Source organism: Rana temporaria, chromosome 1 (assembly GCF_905171775.1).
Source record: "Rana temporaria chromosome 1, aRanTem1.1, whole genome shotgun sequence".
NCBI classification, from domain to species: Eukaryota; Metazoa; Chordata; class Amphibia; order Anura; family Ranidae; genus Rana; species Rana temporaria.
Genome location: NC_053489.1, coordinates 349,779,531 through 349,800,248, shown reverse-complemented (window position 1 = coordinate 349,800,248; position 20,718 = coordinate 349,779,531). Strand labels below are relative to the sequence as shown.

At 42.1% G+C, this 20,718-nt stretch overlaps 1 protein-coding gene across 1 annotated transcript in view; it reads left to right on the top strand.

Annotated features, from left to right (window-relative positions):
• The window catches only part of MAU2 (MAU2 sister chromatid cohesion factor), a 55,656-nt gene extending 36,680 nt beyond the window's left edge, over positions 1–18,976 (top strand). Inside the window, exons 14-21 of the mRNA XM_040338027.1 lie at positions 2,969–3,034; positions 3,700–3,783; positions 8,543–8,592; positions 10,970–11,047; positions 12,076–12,187; positions 15,488–15,578; positions 16,762–16,889; positions 17,730–18,976. Of these exons, the coding sequence (XP_040193961.1) occupies positions 2,969–3,034; positions 3,700–3,783; positions 8,543–8,592; positions 10,970–11,047; positions 12,076–12,187; positions 15,488–15,578; positions 16,762–16,889; positions 17,730–17,804 (684 nt within the window). The 3' untranslated portion in view covers positions 17,805–18,976. The remainder of the gene's footprint in view (positions 1–2,968; positions 3,035–3,699; positions 3,784–8,542; positions 8,593–10,969; positions 11,048–12,075; positions 12,188–15,487; positions 15,579–16,761; positions 16,890–17,729) is intronic.
• Positions 18,977–20,718: the final 1,742 nt, after the last annotated feature.

Sequence of the window (20,718 nt, the reverse complement as noted above, 5' to 3'; positions counted from 1 at the left end):
GCAGTGCAGTTTGAGCCCATACAAAATGATTGAGCTCAAGTCGCACTGCAGTGAATCGCATGCAATTTGAACACCTAAAAATAGCCTTGCACCTTAACTGGCCATGCAGTGATGTGGGGTTGCTGACAGTAAGTGGCAGCATGCGGTGAGCAGCAAGATGGCCACCTTGTGGTTTACGGGACCTGCCTGTTGTCGCGCTGTCTCCTTTCTTAAATGTAAGTCATATGTTTAACTTTGGAACTGCTTGTGCTTCTCTTGTGATTCACAGGAGTGCCCTTGCATTTGCTGCTCTCTGCTTGGAGCTAACCATAAACTGAGCGATCAGTGGTCTTGTGATCACTCCGTTTTTGGGTTTAGAGCTGGCATGGGACAGCTGCACCAATACTTCAGCATGGTGGTGAATAGGTGTGTGTGTTTTTTTTTTTTTCTGTTTTTTTTTTTTTTTTTTTTTATGCTGAATTAAAAAAAAGGCAGTTTTCTGCAGGGTGCTTTCCATGTCTAGAGTTGTGGCTCTGCTTCAGTGCTTACAATGTCTCTAAAGACTCGCTCTTAAGCAGACCACTCAGATTGAAGTACCAGGAGTTCGCTATTTGCACCACTGGGTGCTTTGCACATTTCATGCTACTGTGTTTCTGTAGAAAGGGGTAGCACACTCACCACACTGACATAATCCACTGGGGAATTGACACAAACTCCATTTTCTTTCCTGCCGTTCGGTGTTGAGGAAGCCTCATCCTTCTGCTCCTGATCTGTTCTACTGTCTGCCTACAGTAAATTGGCCACCACCTAGCCATCTGACCCTCATCAGTACCAGCTGCTGGGTTTGTTGGTACTAGAGGCTTCACCCTGCACTTCTGGACCTAGTTGTATAATGAAACGCAGTGGCAACATGTCTGTACAGAGTGGGACCATCCCACTCATTAAAGTGACAACAGCCCGTACTTCACAATTCTGGTATGACTACTTTGGTCTCCTCTCAACGTAATGACCTCCTAGAATCCAGTATCCCTGTAGTTAAAGGATCTTCTACATCAGAGTCCTCTACCTTGTTGTCGGTGGCTTCTACTGCAGTCACTTAAAGAGGAGCTCCACCCAAATTTGGAACTTCCTCTTAACCCACTCCTCTCCCCCTTACATGCCACATTTGGCATGTAATTTTTTTGGGGGGGGAGTGGGGGCTTCAGCACGAGTGGGACTTCCTGTCCCACTTCCTCCTTCCTGTAGGCGACTAAGCTTAATCGCCTTCAGGAAGTGGCTGCTGTAGGCGATCGCCTAGGACACGTCACAGGTCCTAGGCGATCTCCTGGCCAATTGCGCGGCGCTGGGCCGCGCCGCATGCGCAGTGCCGCGCCGCTCGCGCATGCGCAGTGGGTGCCCGGCCGTGAAGCCGAAAGCTGTCACGGCCGGGTGCCCACACTGAAGATGAAGACGCCGGCCGGGGAGGGGGGGAGAGGAGCGGACCCCTGGCCGGCGGAGCGCTGGAGCAGGTAAGTGCCTGTTTATTAAAAGCCAGCAGCTACACTTTTTGTTGCTGCTGACTTTTAATAAACATACAAATGGCTGGAACTCCCCTTTAAGAGTTTGTGGGTCCTGACCGCAGAAGTTCTAAGCACGCTCCAGTGCCATGCTTTGCAAAATTTATGAGCCCTAAGAATAGACTGTCCACTGGCCGCTGTGACCTGACACCCATTGCAACTTAGGGGTGGGCGACACAACCGTTGCCAACAGGTCAAGATAATGCATCTCCCTGGCACACAAAAGGCAGTACCACCAACAGTGCTCACTTGAATAAGGCCAGAGCAGGGGAAGGCTTTATTGCAGAAGGTTGATTATGACAATGATGGTGTGGAAGGCAATGTGTTCAAGAATTTATAGATGTCCGTCAAAAGTTAGTGTTACTAAACCCAGTAACGTGAAAATAGTTAATCTGCCTATGCCTCTTAGTACAGGCCTATGACTTGCGCTGGGTGATTTAGTGCAAATGTCGTACATGAAAAATATATATGAACCTTTTATAGGTCTTTAACCACTTGAGACCCGCGCTGTAGACGAAAGACGTCCACAGCGCGGCTCTCAACTGCCGGGTGGACGTCCGCCAGGTACCCGCGATCGGCAGTGACGGAGCAGGGAGGTGGAGCTCTGTGTGTAAATACAGAGCTCCACGTCCTGTCAGGGAGAGAGGAGACTGATGCTGTGTTCCTTGTACATAGGGACACAGCATCGGTCACCTCCCCCAGTCAGTCCCCCCCCCCCCCCCCACAGTAAGAATGCTCCCAGAAAAATACATTTAACCCCTTCCTCGCCCCCTAGTGTTAACCCCTTCCCTGCCAGTCATATTTATATAGTAATCAGTGCATTACTATAGCACTGTTCGCTGTGTAAATGTGAATGGTTCCAAAATAGTGTCATGTGTCCGCCGCAATATCGCAGGCCTGACAAAAATCGCAGATCGCTGCCATTACTAGTAAAAAAAAAAAAATCATAAATCTATCCCCTATTTTGTAGGCGCTATAACCTTTGCGCAAACCAATCAAACGCTTATTGCATTTTTTTTTTTGTGTTTTTTTTTTTTATTTTATTTTAACCAAAAATATGTAGAAGAATACGTATCGGCCTAAACTGAGGTAGAAAAATGTTTGTTTTTTAAATGTGGATATTATAACAAAAAGTAAAAAATATTGTTTTTTTTTTTTTTTTTTTTAATGTTCTGTCTCTTTGCGCTATAAAAAAATAAATAAAAACCGCAGAGGTGATCAAATACCACCAAAACAAATCTATTTTGTGGGGATAAAAATATAATTTGGGTACAGTGTTGTATGACCACCGCACAATTGTCAATCAAAATTCGTCAGCCATGAAAGCTGAAAATTGGTTTGGGCAGGAAGGGGGGTTTAAGTGACCAGTAATGAAGTGGTTAATGGTTATATTGAAAAACAATACAATGTGATTTTTTTTTTTTTTCTTCAAGGGTTTATACTGCATTTCTGTTAACTGTATGGATAACGCGGAGGCACAGTTCACAACAGCGTTGAGGGTGAGTTGAAAGCCTTAGCTCTTTTAAAACTAATTTATTACGCTAAGAGCGGCGCTGCTCTCTTCCATTCTCTCTTGGGCCCCTTTCAGGCTCTGGGCACTGCGATTAGCTGCATTTGTACATTGCGATTACGTGTGGTTACATGCGGCCGCGTTTAGCTGCGGTAGTCATTTCCATAGCAACCCTTTTTATTTTTTTTGATTATGATCTTTTTCTTTTTTTCTTTTTCTTTTTCTTCTTTTTCTTTTTCTTTTTCTTTTTCTTCTTCTTTTTCTTCTTCTCGCAGTTGACACAAAAGACTGCACTTAAGTGCATATAGCTGCGCTAAATCGCACCTGGACGCATTCAATTCTATTTTTTCTATTCGCACCAAACCGCATGCAACGAAATCGCAGCTAAATGTTGTGTGTGAATGGGGCCATAGGAAAGCATTGTGTGCTTTTGGCTGCGGTAGAAAAATAGAAAATCCGCAGCTAAAAGCGCCATTCTATCCGTCCGTGTGAAAGGCCCCTTACACCTACATGCAAAAAAAAATTGATTTCTCCTTGGCTAATTTGTGTATTTGCGCTTACTTTTTTTTATTACGCTTGCTGCACATATTTTCTTTATTAGTACAATATTTGAATGCTTATATTGTCCTCTTATGGTATCATTTGTATTTACAGCTTACCACACATCAGGAATTATGGACTTTTATAGTAACAAATCTGGCAAGTGTTTATATTCGAGAGGGAAATCGACATCAAGAGGTGAGCAGGAATCGTCCTCATCAGAAGCCAATAGATTTAAGGGTCTATTTATAAAGTATTCATTGGACTATTGTTGCACACTTTCGTGCAGGCTGGGTGATCTATTTTCCCCCATAGTTTCTGTAATAGAATTCGTATGATCGTCTGTTCCATCTAGTGCCCAAAAATGAGCACCACCAGGCTTATTGGCAAAGCTAATTGTGTTTTTTAAGGTTGGGGGTCACACTGCCGTGTGGAGTAGCTCAGAGCAGAGGTCTGGTGTGTCCCTGTTGACGTTTTTAGGTCCGATTTTGGTGGAATTCGGACCTGAAACAGGCCAGAAGACGTACAGGACTCCTGTACAATTCGCACCGCACCCGTCCCGGAGCTGAGTGAACCGGCTCCATTGAGAGTCGCTCAGTCTCCTGACATGTGAATTGGATGCGGAGAAACCCCCCATCCAATTTGCAGTGTGAAGACTTATTGAGTCTCATCTTATATAACCCATGAAGGAACCTCTAGACCCAAAGACTAGCACCAGCCAATACTCTATTACAGGCATTACTACACTGGACTGCAGCTTGGATCCAGACTAATTCACTGACCCATCAGGGCCTCTGCGGTCCCGCCATTTAGCAGCCAGTTCCTTCTCCCTCCCTCTGCTGCTGTCATTATCGGGGGGGTGGAGAGCTGCGGGGGTGCTGTGATGTGAAGAGGGGGCAGAGGACACCACTGTGGGGGGGGGTTGCTGTGAATAGACACCGCTGTAAAGTATGGTTCAGGACAATGCTGTGATGGGGGAACTGATGTTAAGAGGGCATTTATGCTATGTAGGTGGACTGAGGACACTATAAGGGGATTTGCAAAACCATGCATGATTTCATTATTTTCCCAGTGACAAGTTTCCAAAAGATTGAAATTCAGCGTTAAATCACAATATCCATAGTTCCATTAAAAGGCGTTTTAGGATTAATTTTCTCACAAATCTGAGTTATTTGGTCACTTAAATCTTGAAAACATTTTGAAGATGTGGGTTTCAGATTGCTGTTCAAAGTGGATGCAATGTTCTGAAATTGGCAGGTGTATTGCAAGCATTATTCCACAAGTCATCTTTCCTCAACTAGATCGAGACAGCAGTGAGATAAATATATATTAAAAATAAATACTTTGAAGGGGACAGGAGCAACATTTTTAATTCACATCTTTACTCTGTTTTTTTTCCTTTTTTATGACCAAAGTGGTACTGGTCAGAATATTTAAAGCCCATCTCTTGTATTTTAATCCATTTTTAAAGTGAGATCTAAAAATAAAGGTTGGTTGGGGTGGGGAGATAAATCTAGAGCTGGTCACTGCAGTACCTACCTCTATTTCCTTTCACCAGTGTTTCAGGTTGAATGATGTCCACCATCCTTCAGCCCAGTTTCCATGAACCCAGGTCATTACTTCCTGAATGCTGGGGGCAGTACTAACCATATCATTTTAATGCCGCGCTGTCCATGAATAAAGCCAGGTATCCCCCTTTTTTTTGGTTCAACACCGTGTGTGTGTGTGTGTGTGTGTGTGTGTGTGTGTGTGTGTGTGTGTGTTTTATTTTTTTGTTTTTTTTTAACATTTAGCCAGTGGGCTGAAAGAGAAAAAAAAATAGATTCTTCCATCCACACAAGCAAGGTCGATGGAGGAATCCCTGCAGGGAAATTGTATTCTTAGTTAGGATTCACCACTGTTGGAATACATTGATTAGTGGCCAGGGGCGGACTGACCATTGAGTCACTCGGGCACTGCCCGAGGGCCCCATGCCACTAGGGGGCCCCATCAGGGATGCCAGGCTCAGTAAAACCAGGGACAGTATGTAAAAATCTATGTTTTTTTTTACATTTGTCCCTGATATGTCCGAAACCGACATGCTTTTGATATAAAAATCCCGCAATTTTAGCTGCCCCGCCTCTGCACGGCCTCCTAGCGTGGTGGCCATCTGTAAGCCCAGGGGCCCCATAATCTATTATTGCCCGGGGACCCCATGAGTTGTCAGTCCGCCCCTGTTAGTGGCTGCAACTGCCGATTGAATTTTTTTTCTTCCAGCAAGCCTGTTCAACAGAAGTCGATCGCCCATGTTGAACTGGCCAAATTTAAATCCCTCTATGGCCAGTTTAAGGCAGGGAAATTATGTTTTAAGACTAGGTTCACACTTGTGTGGTCCATGAGGGCCCATGTTTGGGGCACGACTACCAATTCATTTGACACGAGTACTGCGTCTAGAATTAATGGCACCCACCCGCGAGTCTCGCAATTCACTGAGGTGGTGGTTGCCGCTGCTGAAATTTGAGCACTATCCACACAGATGGGAACCTAGCCTAACAACGATAAGGGCATATGTGTTTACCTAGTATAGGCCAAACAGTTTGTTGTATATAAGTGGCTTTTTGGTTTTACTGTAGGTATTTGCTACGAGAAATGATTTTAATAAGGATTCAAAGGATGACCCATCCAGCTACTAAACCTTGTTCTTTTGTTCAGACATGTCTGTTTGACATTCTGATTTAGCACCTTAAGGAGTTCTAAAAATGGCTAGGGTAATCGTTCTTTTGGCGGTCAAGAGGTCGGCTGAATAACGTACTGTACCAAAATCTCTTTGGAAACATAACCCTTCTTGGTTAAGGCTAATCTCTCCCCATGTTCCAATTCTTTAAGCACTGAAAGAGGCTTTTTATATTGTAGATCTATATGCCTGCTCATTATATGTGATACAGCCAAGGCCTTTTTAAGAGGCTTACTAACTTAAAAAAAGCATGGGAAAGAGACATTGATAAAACCTTAGCGAAGCAGAAATTGACTACTGGTAATCCCATGTGAATCTACCAAATGTAACCACTTCAGCCCCAGAAGATTTGGCTGCTTAATGACCAGGCCATTTTTTACAGTACGGCACTGTGTCGCTTTATTTAATTTGGCAATTGCTCGGTCGTGCGATGCTGGACCCAAACAAAATTCTCCCACAAATGGACATTTCTTTTGGTGGTATTTGATCACCTCTGCAGTTTTTTATTTTTTTGCGCTATAAACAAAAGAAAAGCGACAATTTTGAAAAAAACAATCTCTTTACTTTTTGCTATAATAGCCCACATTGTTTTCTCAAACTTTTTTTTTCTCAGTCTAGGCCGATATGTATACTTTTTTTTTTCTGGTAAAAATAAAATTACAATAAGCATATGTTTGGTTTGCGCAAAGGTTATAGCGTCTACAAAATAGATGATAGATTTAACTAGTAATGGAGATCTGTGGTTTTTATTGTGACTGCGATGTTGCGGCAGACACATTTTTGGGACCATTGGCAATTAAACAGCAGTTAGTGCTATAAAAATGCACTGATTACTGTATACATGTTGCTGTCAGGGAAGGGGTTAACACTAGGGGGCGATCAAGGGGTTATCTGTGCTCCCTCACTGTGTTCTAACTGTAGAGGGATGGGACTAACTAGGGGAAGACAGATGTGTGATACATTTTTCTGAACACACGATCAGTCTCCTCCCATAAAAGAACCAGGATCTGTGTGTTTACACTCGTATTGGCTGCGGCAGAACACGCACGCCCCTAGTGGCCAAAACTCAAAGCCACATAAGGCAACGCCGCTTTGCCCAGCCGTGCCATTCTGCCACAGTAAAACTGCGGCGGATGGTCAGCAAGTGGTTAAATAGCGCTTTTGGTTTGTGGTGCTCAAATGCAGTGCAGTTCCGCTTTAAGCTGAAACCACTTTAACTCAGTCTTAACAAGATTTTCCCACGTATAGATAATACTCCGCATCCTGTGGCTCTGGGTGCCTATACATGCATGCATGAGCCCCCCCCCCCCCCTATGGGCTTTCCATTGAAAAGCATGGGAAAAAAATGTGTTGTGCATTACTGTAGGTTGCTATGCACTTTGTATTGAGTGTCAACTTCCATCTTAAAATAAATGAACATGCTGTGATGTATTGATGTGCTTCATAACTTGCTGACTCCTATCTTCACATACGCACATAACCCATGGCACAGGTGTGGAGCACATTTGTGTGAAGTGCATACACAGTGGTGTAAAGATAAGCTGTATGGTTGTAAACTGTTACACCACTTGTACCTACAGGTAAGCCGGCAGGACGTCAAAAAAAGTCCTGCAAACAGCTTATTTGCCGTGCTCTAGGAGCAGTGAATACACTGCACCTAAAGCGCCCCGCTCACTTTGCTCTCGTTTATTTGGCCACTAGCGGGGGTTAAAAGTGTAAAAAGGGGGAAGTTCTGCTTTTAAGTCCTCCTCCCCCTCTTCTCTTTCAGTAATGGCACTTTTTTGGGGGAAGGGGTACCAGGTTTTGACGGGTATCCGCTTCCACTCAGGAAAAATCCCCCCGCAGTCTTTCTGGGACTGGTCACATGTCCCAGAAGACTGCGGGACCATTCACAATGCGCATTGCGTCTTGCACACAATTGTGAAGCCACAAGCTGTCAAAGCCAGATGCCCACAACTGAGATGCCTTTTGACAGAAGACTAATGAAAAGAACGGCTTGGGTAACACATCACTGTTTAGAGCTCCTCCTCCTTTAATTAAAAACTTGTTCCTGTTTATCATGCAGAACCTGTAGTAACAAGTGCACTTTTATAAATTGTGTATAATAGCCATCTTTTAGGTACCCTTAAACCTTGCCCCTTTTTGCGATTCGGCACTGCGTTGCTTTGTTATCTGTATGCTGAATTGTGTATATATAGGTGAACATTACATCATGTAATTTTGTGGAAATTCTTTGTCTTACAGCTTTATAGTCTACTGGAAAGAATTAACCCAGACCATAATTTCCCTGTAAGGTAAGACTATTTTTCAATCTATATTATGCTGGCCATACATGTGGAAATTTGTGATCAATCTAGGTACAAGCAATTGCAAACAAGTGATTCATCAATAATATCCAACAATGCAACACTTGGGTTGGGGGTTACAAAATAAAACTAGAGCTGACAATCTGGAGCAGCTGTGAAGAGTAACCAATCTGCTGTTATCCACTTCAGCCCCAAAAGAATTTACCCCTTTCCTGACCAGAGCACTTTTTGCGATTCGGCACTGCGTCGCTTTAACTGACAGTTGCGCAGCCGTGCGACGTTGCACCCAAACAAAATTGACGTCCTTTTTTTTTTTTCTTCCATAAATGGAGCTTTCTGCGTTTTTTTATTTTTAGCGCTATAAACAAAAAAAGCAACAATTTTGGGAAAAGCAATATTTTTTACCTTTTTTTGCTATACTAAAAAATATATATAAAAAAAAGTTTTTTTTTTTCTCCTTAGTTTAGGCCAATGTGTATTCTACATATTTTTGTTTAAAAAAAAATTGCAATAAGCGTATATTGATTGGTTTGCGCAAAAGTTATAGCGTCTACAAAGTAGGGGCTAGATTTGTAGCTTTTATTTATCGTGACTGCGACATTTTGGCGGACGCTTTTGGCACTATTTTTGGGACTGTTGTCATTTATACAGCGATCAAGTGCTATAAAAATGCACTGATTACTGTATAAATGACACTGACAGGGAATGGGTCAAACACTAGGGGGCAATCAAGGGGTTAAGTGTTTCCTAGGGAGTGATTCTAACTGTAGGGGGGGGATGAACTACCACTGACATGAGAGATCACTGCTCCCGATGACAGGGAGCTCCCGATGCGGCCCGCTTTCCGGTTTAATGTGGCCCCCCCTGGTAATTTCGATATTTATATTTTGTGGGCCACAAAATATATATACTGTATCGGCGATGCCTTGGAGGGGGTGAGACGAGCGCCATCGGATTACATACAGGAGAATCTCTTGTTTACCTGGCTGCATCTGTAATAGGGAGTCCTGTCTCCTGGGCTGCCATTGGATAACTGTTCTGTCTATGATTGGAGGCGGGACTTTGTATTAAAGAGGCCGCCATGTAAACAGGAAATTCTCCTGTATGTAATCTGTTGGTGCTCGTCCTGTCCCCTCCGAGGCTGCAGATGGGCATCGATCAGGCTGCACTGATGGCAATGGAGCGACTGCATTAAAGCGGATGTGCCACTAAAAAAATATATTAAAAGCCAGCAGCTACAAATACTGCAGCTGCTGACTATTAATATAAGGACACTTACCTGTCCTGGAGTCCAGCGCCGATCGCAGCAGATGACGAGCCGATCGCTCGTCACCCTGCTGCTCCCCCCTCCATCCACGGTGAGGGAACCAGGAAGTGAAGCGCTCCGGCTTCACTGCCCGGTTCCCTACGGCGCATGCGCGAGTCGCGCTGCGCCCGCCGATTGGCTCCCGCTGTGTGCTGGGAGCCGAGTGTTCCCAGCATACAACGGGGGGACGGACGGGAAGCAAGGTAAAAACCCGTCTTTTGCCCGTATCGTAGGGCCGGAAGTGGGTGCAGATACCTGTCTGTAGACGGGTATCTGCACCCCCCTCCCCCCTGAAAGGTGTCAAATGTGACACCGGAGGGGGGGGAGGGTGCCGATCAGCGGGACTCCACTTTAGAGTGGAGATCCGCTTTAAGAGGCTGCATTCATGGCACTGACCCTTATTTTGCTTCCCAGCTCTTTATTTAAAATACATTTTTTCTCAAACTTCCCTCAAAGTGAAGGTGCGTGTTATACGCAGATAAATACGGTACATCCAAATAACACACCCGAGCTCAGCCTCAAGAATTCTTGTTGGTTCAAAGAATATCAGGCAAAATGGTCGGCCCTCATGCATGTTCACTTCATCAAATCTGGCCCTCTTTGAAAAAAGTTTGGACACCCCTGACCTAGAGCTATTAAAAATGTCAACCAGATTAGAACTGCTGCTGTCACTGACAGTCGGTTTGTAGCACTGGAAAGCTGACGAGACCCGCCGAGTCATTGGTGCTTAGTGTGCTGTCCCATGGCGAATAATTGCATATGGTGGTTTTTCTTGTGAATTGTGATATAATGGTATAGTAGTTGGGTTACACTTGGTAAAGTAATGTCCACAGCTTCTTTGATATAACCCTACATGGCTATGTTGTTCAAGGATAAATGGTTAAGGCAGACATTGTACATGACATGCTAGTGATAAGTTACAAGCTTTGGTTTTTATTTACCAGGAAAAAAATATTTAAAAGTTTTTTTATCATTTTTATAATTATGGAGCATTAAATTACTGCAATATATTTTTTTTTAATTGTGTAACAACTGTGGTAACTAACATTTTCTCTTTAGCTCACACTGCCTCCGTGCTGCAGCCTTCTACATCCGTGGATTATTCTCGTTCTTCCAAGGCAGATACAACGAAGCAAAGTAAGCAATATAATGAAAAGGACAGGGTTAGGATTTATTTGTGTGTGTGTGTGTGTGTGTGTGTGTGTGTGTTTGTTTTTTTTTTTTTATATATATATGAGGTGGGAGCAGGATGAACAGTGAGGGGTGCAGTGTTCTATGGGGTAGGGGAAGGTTGTAGAGTGGATCAGTATGGGGTGAGGGGTGCAATGCATATGGACCCTCTGTACTAATCAGGGGGGCGCAGCTGGCACTCACAATTTACGTAGCTGGGGGGGGGTGGGTAAGTCAACACTGCGAGGAAGGGACCCGGGGACACAAGGGAGGGAATTGGGGACACAGCCAACCACGCACTGCGCTTGTTTTTTTTCCGTTTCACTTTCAATCTGCTGTTGCTGCTCCATATCGGTCACCGAGAGCCAGGCGCAGCTCCGATCACTGGGATCCACCATCCCCATCCAACAACTCCATCCACAGCACTACCTCACTGCCAGCACTGCTTCTCCATACATTGCACTTTTGGGTCTTGCAACAAGCAGCTGCCCCTTGTGCCCAGCCTTAACGCCCTGATCCCACCCAACATCAGAGCTGTGAAGGAAGTTGCATCATTTGCAGAGTTGAAAGACTACAGAGGGGAGTGCAGTTGCAGGCAGTGGCTGTGGAAGGAAGTCTATCGGCAGGTTATACAGAATGTCACATGATACAAAGCCACAACTAAACCCAGAATATCATGGGACAACAAATCAACATGGTATGATCTATTCTGGTAATGATCATTTCATTCAATTTGGTTCTAGTTAAAAGAAAGTTGGAATTTGGCTTGAAGACAGCGTTGCTGACCTGTTTTAGTAGGCTGTTATGCCTATTGAAATAACACTTTCACCATGGCTTCTGTCTTTAGTTTTTAAGAATACTATATCAAATTTTACAAATGATGAAGAATTTACATCTTCTGGGTGTGTTACAGATTAAAAGTAGTGACAATTCTTTGTAGAAAAAGCTTTTATCCGGAATCCGTATTTTTATATCTGTTTTTACTTTTATTGCAGACGATTTTTGCGTGAAACTTTAAAGATGTCAAATGCTGAAGATCTCAACCGACTTACGGCATGTTCTTTGGTGCTCCTTGGTCACATTTTCTATGTGCTGGGGAATCACAGGGTAGGAATACTGTTTGTTTTTTATTTTTTTTAATTTTTTTATTTTATGCATTTCTGTGCATTTAGCTTTCATTTAAAGTGTGTATAAACCCAATCCCTAAAATCTTGTATACGTTTTTATTACAAAGCTATAATTTCAAAAGTCGGATAACAATGCTCTGTCCCTAGTTTGCATATTATCAGCACACCACAGCCTTTCGTCGCACCTTTGTTAGGCAAACGGTGAACCCGTGTGGCTCCTAAAAGTAGAGCATTGTCTCTACTGGTGACTTTACAATAAAGTCAGATTAGGAAGTATTTTATGTGCTTGTGATATTTATTTGAATCTGATGACCCTCCATTTGATCACTGCGACCTCTTCATACTAGATTCTACACATGGAAGTCTTAGCTGCACACCAAAACTGTACTAGCGACCCAGGTTCTAGTAACTAGAACCTGGGTTGCTAGTACAGTTTTGGTGTGCAGCCAAGACTTCCATTTCCCCATATGCCTTGTCACACAGGCTTTCAATGGAGACTGCAAGTGGTTATGTTGTTACACACAATGCAAGCATAGTCTAATGTTGTCACCGTCAAAAAACACATCCTGAGAAAGTACCTCATGATATACAGGGTTAATCTTTTCATAGGCAATCATCAGTTTAAATCCTATTTTTAAATAATCCTAGTAAGTAACCTGTGATGCAAAACATTAAGGCTTTTTATTCACACCTTTCTGTGTGTGTTTTTGTGTAAAATCAACAATTGTGCATTTTTGTGTCCTGTCATTGTCACACTGTGTTGATGCATCAAAATTTTGACAATGCAGGTCATTGCTTCACGTAGATCTGAACTAGCAGTATTTTGAACAATGGCTAACCTGTGTAAATGACCTGCATTGAAATGTATGGGTGTATATGGTCACTATGAAAACATTTTATGCACAGTCAGGATAGTTAGGATAAATAAGCTTTGCCACACTAGGGAATACTTGACATTTGGTTTAAATGTAGTAAAGAAGGCTGAAAAACCTGGTTCTGCATTATGGAGAATTCTGTGAAATGAAGAAAAACGTTCGAAAATATTATTTGGCTTTGTAATGACTGCAGCATTTGAGGAATTTGCAATTTGGAGTCTTAGGAGAGCTTAAAAAAACAGCATGTCAATCAGCTTGCAGACGAGCTCAGATTTTCAACTAGATCACCAGCCTAAAGTATTGGGTTTTAGATTGTGTGGGAGAACCTCTGTCAGGCAATACAGTAAAACCTTGGTTTTAGAGTCCCTTGGTTTGGGAGCGTTTTGCAAGACAAACAACATTTTATAAAATGTTGCCTTGATATACAAGTGATGTCTTGATATACAAGTAGCGTCATGTCACAACTGAGTATAAAAAAGAAGAGGAGCCTTTAAGTGTAGCAATATGATTACATTTAATGAAGGTGCAACATATTGCTACACTTGGAGGCGCCTCTCTTCTCTTTTATACTCTGTAGCTCCAGCTGGATTTTGCTTCTAATCCCCTTGTGGAGGTTTCCATTTGGTTACACAATTTATCACATTGCTATAATCTTTTTATATGGACTATATACCAAAGCAGGGCTCAAAATGTCAAGTACTGAGCTACTAGCCAGGCCTTAAGGATTACTCGCCACCAGTTGAACCAACCAATCCCTACCCTGCACCACCCCTAATTCCGCACCTAAACACGCCCTCATAAATTATCTCATGAAATGACACGTTTTATGCAGAATTTAAGTTACAAACTTTATCAGTGCAGCCACACCTGTGCCCGCCATTGCGGCCTCTGCTCCCTGTGCCCGCCATTGCGGCCTCTGCTCCCTGTGCCCGCCATTGCGGCCTCTGCTCCCTGTGCCCGCCATTGCGGCCTCTGCTCCCCTGTGCAGAGGATCGCCCCAGGGGAAGAGATCATGGAGTATGTGACATGCATATCCCAGGTGACAAAGGGCACAGTGCGTGTCATTTGCCTAGACAAATGTGCACCTGGGGGCAACCCGAAAACTTTTTTCTAAAAGGCGGAGGGGAGCAAAAGGAATGAAGATTCCTTGGAGGGTAAAGGTCCACAGTAATCAGCTTACTTCTGTTTAAATATTGGACGCTGATCACTTTTCTACCCCCTCTCCTCCTGGGAAGTACCCAAACGTAGCCTGGGGTTTTGTGCATGGTCAGGAAAGGGTGGGTGGTAGAGATGTGACTGAGTGACGAGTGCTGAGGTGTGAGACCTGCGGAACTTGCAACTACAACCTGGAACTGGACTTTCTCCCGCGTTTTCCCGAAATAATTCGTAGGACAAAAAAATATGCATGTATGAAACTGAGGCACTTCTAAGGAACAAGGTGTGCTTGCTTGAAACTTGTGAAGGTCATTTTATTATGTTGCCGACTTAGATGTAGGTAGTCCTCAGTGGAGTTCTACTGTAAAGCATGGCACATTTTTAAAGCACCACTTACCCTGGTCAGTAGAGAAAAGCAGCGGGATTACAGAGCTGATAGCCCGCTGTTACAGCTGGCTTTACATTGCAATTGCCTCCGCTCGTGGTTACACACAGCCCCGCCTCCTGACCCTGTGCCTGTATCAGACAGAATGCCAGTCCAATGCTGGGACGTGTTATGTCTATCTGATACAGACGCTGGGTAAGGAGGAGGGGCTGTGAGTAACCACGAGCGGAGGCAATTGCAATTAGCTCTGTAATCCCACAGCTTTTCTCTTCCCCGGGGGGATTGATGGGAGAACGGCTGATCAATCCCTCCACTCCCAGCTCCTCGTCGGAAACAATTTTCCACTCACAAAATGCGAGTAGGCGAGTGGAAAATTTGAGGGCTGTACTAAAGGACTTATAAATGGTTGTAGAACGAATCATTTGAGTTTCCTTTTTTTTTTATTGGTAAATTTGCTTTGATATACAAGTGCTTTGGGTTGCAAGCATGTTTCTGGAACAAATAATGCCAAGGTCTTGCTGTAAGTGAAAATCTCCATAATTGGGTTACAGAGGACATTTAAAAGACTGATCTATCCCTACACCACACTCCCCAAAATGCATTAAACCTTGAGTATCAGTTTTTGCCTGAGTTTTCCTTCAACACAATTGCTTTTAAGCATGCATGTATAATGGTGTATGAATCCGCTTTTATGTGGACCTTTTTATAGTTTTACTATACATTTTTCAAGCTTATTTTTAGGTTGTAATACATTTAAAAGTTTATTTTTAATGAATCCTGATGAAAATTGAAACTAAGGTTCTTTTTTTGTTTTTTTTTGTTTTTTTGTTCTCCATTGTCCTTTTTATTTTAATTTTTTTATTAGGAGAGCAACAATATGGTTGTCCCTGCCATGCAGCTGGCCAGCAAGATCCCAGATATGTCTGTGCAGCTCTGGTCCTCGGCTCTGCTAAGAGGTATGAACACAGCCTTAAAACAGCCTTCAATTCATAACCAGTTCAAAGGGGGTATTTTATTGGGACCACAGTATGGTTAAGTGCTTTGCTACCTAATATATAGATTGCTTGCTGTGTACACAAATGTATACAGTCCCTTTTCAGCAGCAGTATAGCTAGAGACATTGCCTGATATTCATAAAGAATGGCACAAGAGTTTGCAAAAGTGTCTAGTGTTCTACTTTTAGAATGCACATTAAATGCTTTCGCTAAATCCTGTTTGCGCCAGTTTCTCTGCATTCCAAAAGAAAGCTGGTCTTGGCTTCACTTTCATAAGATACAAATGGTCGGTATTTTATTTTGCATTTGGCACATTCAATGCGCTAGAATGTCAAGTGGTGCATTTTTTAACTACCTGAATTTTGTGCAGGAGTCGCTGTCAGAACCACAATTGTCACAGATGCTTTATGAATTTTGCGCAAAATGGCTTTATTAATCCCCCCATTATGTTTTTAGGACATATTCTTAAGCTGGCCTTACACCTGTAGCAGTTTTTTTTTTAGAAAATGTTTCGTTTTTCAGAACGTTCATTCGATTACTTATGAGCTAAAGGGGACAGTTCAACAATTGGTTTCAACCAGAGGCAGTGAAAAAAAAGTCGGATTTTTTTTTTTTTTTATCTAATGGGAACTAACACATTTCTAATATGATTTTTCTTGTCCGAGAGTAAACTTAACTAGTCTTATGCCCATGCACTTGTTTAAATTAATGCGGAAGTAGAACAGTCGTTCTACAGTAATCAAGACATTGACTCGAATGAAAACCTGTATGAAATCAGTAGAGCCCATGAAGCCACCATCAGTTGGTCAGACAAGTGACTTTTTAGGTTTTCTACAGGTGTAAGGCCATTATTACAGCTTACTGTCCAGTAATCCCATTGAGGGATCAGCAAACAGTCACAAGGAAGCCTATTTAAGCCAGCTTAAAATGATTGAAAGAACAATAGGATACACGCATGCCTTATGTCACCCCTTGGTGAGGAAATCTCTTGGTGCCAGACTACTGTAGTTTGGTAACCTTAATCTGTAAAAAGTGCAGGTTCTGAAGGAGGACCATAACAGACCAATAACAAACCACAATACCTTATGTAACATTTAAGCAAATGTTTTTTTCCAATGTATCTGTTCCTTTTTGTCACACACAGATCTGAACAAGGCGTGTGGAAACACAATCGATGCCCATGAGGCAGCACAGATGCACCAAAACTTCTCTCAGCAATTGCTCCAGGATCATATAGAAGCATGTAGTCTTCCAGAACACAATCTCACAACGGTCAGTGTTAGGATTTTGTTTCAGGAGATACAAGTAACTAAGGGGACATTAGAGCTGCACGATTAATCGTTCAAAAAAATAAATCTCGGTTCAACCCTCCCCTCGCGATCTTAATCTGGCATTTCTACGATTCATGCAACAATGTTTATCAACATTTTTCAGCGCTGAGATAACTATAAAAAAAAGCATTTGGTTCTTTTAGATCAAAGGTATGAGCTTCGGTCTGCAAACAAGGTCAGTTTAACCACTGAAAGACCAGGCCTTTCTGACACTTGTTGCTTTACAAGTTAAATGTCACACTGTATATTTGCACAGCGGTCTTTCAAACGCATTCAACACCTCAACGAATTAAAAAAAAAAAAACGGCAAAGTTAGCAAAAAATGTAATTACATTTTTTGTATAATGTGAAAGATGTTGCGCCAAGAATTGAGATCTTTTTATTCTAAACAAAAAAATTGTGATTCTCATTTTTTTCCAGAATTGTGCAGCTCTAGGGGACAGACACCTTGTTCAAATGTATTGAAACTAATTTAAATGTAAAGCTTGTGTCTTTTTGCTTGCCTTTTTGCAATCTTTAAAATGTAAACAGAGCTGCGCAAGCAACATTTTTGGTGTCCAAAGAAATTCAGTACGCGTGTGCTGGAGTTGAGTTGCGTCATTCTCCCTCTAGCCGATCAAGACAGAGGAAGACTCTGTCAGGCTTGTGGCACCCCTTTTTGTCTTTTTTTTTTTTTTTGTATACAGTTTTATTTGTCTTTGTAAAATATTTTGATCTATGCCGAAGTAAACTTTTTGTTCATCTGAGGTTATTCAGCGTGTTTTCATTTTATTTCTTCCAGTGGACAGATGGATCACCACCTGTACAATTTCAGGCTCAAAATGGACCTACTACCAGCTTGGCGAGTCTTTTGTGAAAACTGAACTCATCTAAACAATACCACAAACTGATCCCGCGCTCACTGAACAGGATTCTTCCGTGTACAGAACTGTGGAAGGTCATCACCTGCAAGGGAATGCGCAGTGCATTGAAATTCAGTTCTGGAAGTGAAAGGATGTCGTGGACATGCCAACAAAGGCATTTTCTAGTGTCCTCTGTTCAGAGACTCCATGTTTTGGAGACCGAGCTACATGCTGCATTATTCTGACACTCCTCTTGTCTGCAAGCGATACTGGCTCCCTCCCCAAGTGCATGGTGCGTGGCAAAGGTTCTACCTTCCCTTTTGCACGATAAGGGGTAATAGAATTTGGAACAATATTTTTTTGTGCTATATTTAATATCTGCCTTCAGCTTTGTTTCCCTTTATGGAATAGATTTAACAGAGAAGGGCATTTTTAGATTTTATATTCATAAATATATATATATAATACTATCAATGTTTTAACTTTTTGCTGCACACAGATACGGTTTTTGGGGTAGTTGGAATGGCTCTTTTCCCTCTTCTCCATTCTCCCTTTTTGGATAAATTATATTTTCTTGGGGAATGGTTTTAATATTTGATATAGTTTTGTAGGGGATCATCACATTACCCTTTCACTGCTAGGGCAAGATGGCTGACAAACCATTAAATCAATAAGAGACTGGTGGATAATTAGCAGTTTAAGGCAGTTTTTAAATTATCTGCAGATATGTTAAAGCCTTTTTTTTTTTTTTTTTACCATGCAAATACTTTTAAATCTTGTACCCTGAAGAATGTTAAGCCAATTTTTAATGTTCCTTTTTGTTTTCCTGTTCCATACATACAAGAAATCATTGCCCATATTTCCAGTACTTGTGGTTCCATGGAACAGCCGTTGTCACTCCCGAACATCACTACATGTTTGCAGCAGTGTGTCAATTAGACCCAAGTTTTTAGGACACAGAGGATGAAGTGGTGTCATTTGTTTTCTATTCTCAGCTATATCTTCTGGCTTGTTAACGATACTACTAGTTATGTATTTTAACATTTTTAGCTGTACATGATATCACGGAGCAGTAGAAATGTAATATTATCAATGGTTCCTCCATTTTATTTAATATATTTAATGTATATGACCCCTTGTTTAATAGCCATTAAAGCTCAAACTCTATTTTTCAGAGATGATGTAAGCTGTGCCTCCATTTTGGCTTTTTTTCTAAAGTGGTACTAGAATTATGCTCTAAAATTGTTTCACACTTTAGCAGTGATGAACTGCTTTTGTCACTTGGCAAACGGTGGGAATATTTGTTGATTTCCTCCTAATGAGCAACCCTTTTCCAGACATGCAGAGACTATTGGCACGCTTTAAAGTGGTTGTAAAGTCAGAAGGTTTTTTATTTTAATGCATAAAGATAAAAAACCTTCAGTGTGCAGCAGCCCCCTTATACTTACCTGAGCCCCATCTCGATCCAGTGATGTTGCCTGAAAGACATAGCCAATCAGGAGGTAAAGTCCTGAACAGCCGAGACACGCAGTGGGCACCATTGGCTTCTTCTGCTGTCAGTGAGCCAATAAGGAAAAAGGGGGAGGCGGGCCGAGCCATGACTCTGTCTGAATGGACACACAGCAGTGTCTCGGCTCAGGATAACCCCATAGCAAGCTGCTTGCTGTGGGGGCACTCAACAGGAGGAAGGGGCCAGAAGCGCCAGCGAGGGACTTGAGAAAAGGGGAGCCCAGGCTGCAGAGCAGGTAAGTATAACCTGTTTGTTTAACAACACTAAAAAGACTTTACGATCTAAAAAAGTGAGTAGATGGTACAGCACTCCCCTATAGTTACTTTATCAATTGCCACAATTAAAGTGCACTATATATGAGGCCCTATATATCACTTGACACAAATTCAATGTATTAAACTAGGTAAATGAGTCGTACAGATGAAAATAATCAATGCTATAATACAAGATGCAAATAACACCGATAAACCGTGATGTAGCCATACAATTGTCGTATATACTTGTTTAAACATATGTGAAGTCTACCCACCAGAGTTTTTTTTTTTTTTAAGCCCGTTAAAGGTGAAGGCACATGTTGACCTGCAGAAGGTCACAAATGGAGATGAGTGCATAATTTGAAAGGTGGCAGGCACTGGAGTTTTTTTTAACTCTACATGGAATTCAAGGTTTTGCACTTTGCCTATTCTGTTTTTAACTACTATATAGAACATGATTGGATGTGTACATCACATATACCACCAGGTTCACAGCGGAAGACCCTAACATGGATATTCGTCACAGCAGTCTTTTTTATACTTTTTTTTTGCACACTTTGTGTGCATAAAGCACAAGGGATCAGGCACTTATTAAAAACTTTTTAGTATCTCTTTAATAACAGATCTCCTAGATTTTTATCTAGAATTGGATACATTATGTTTGACTGTTTGCATGGTGTCCTCACTTGCCTTGACTATGGATTAAAGATTATCCCCCTTCAAGTACAGTCATGCTAGAACTGAGATTTTTTTGTCACCTGCAGATGTCAGTTCTCCATGCTTTCTGAATAAAATATTAAAAGACAAGGGTGCACCACTAAAGTAAAAATTTTCATGTGCACATTTAATTTCTTCTTTTTAGCTCTGCACGCTTAGGTTTTTATTTTTTATGTAAATTTGAGTATCGGAATTTATAGTGCTAGCAGCTCTTAGAACTACACTTAAAGGGTCTGAGTTTTTTACTTATGGATAAGCCTCTAGGGGGCAAGGGGCATGAAAAATGCTGATGCATGTCCTACCCCATTGTGTATAATATTCCTTCTAGTGAATTTTCCTTAGACGTTTATGGACAATATGAATTACCTTGGGCCCATAACATAGCTTACATCTTGACCAGATACGGTTTTCCCATGTATGTTGCAGTTGAAATATCTCGGCCAAAGT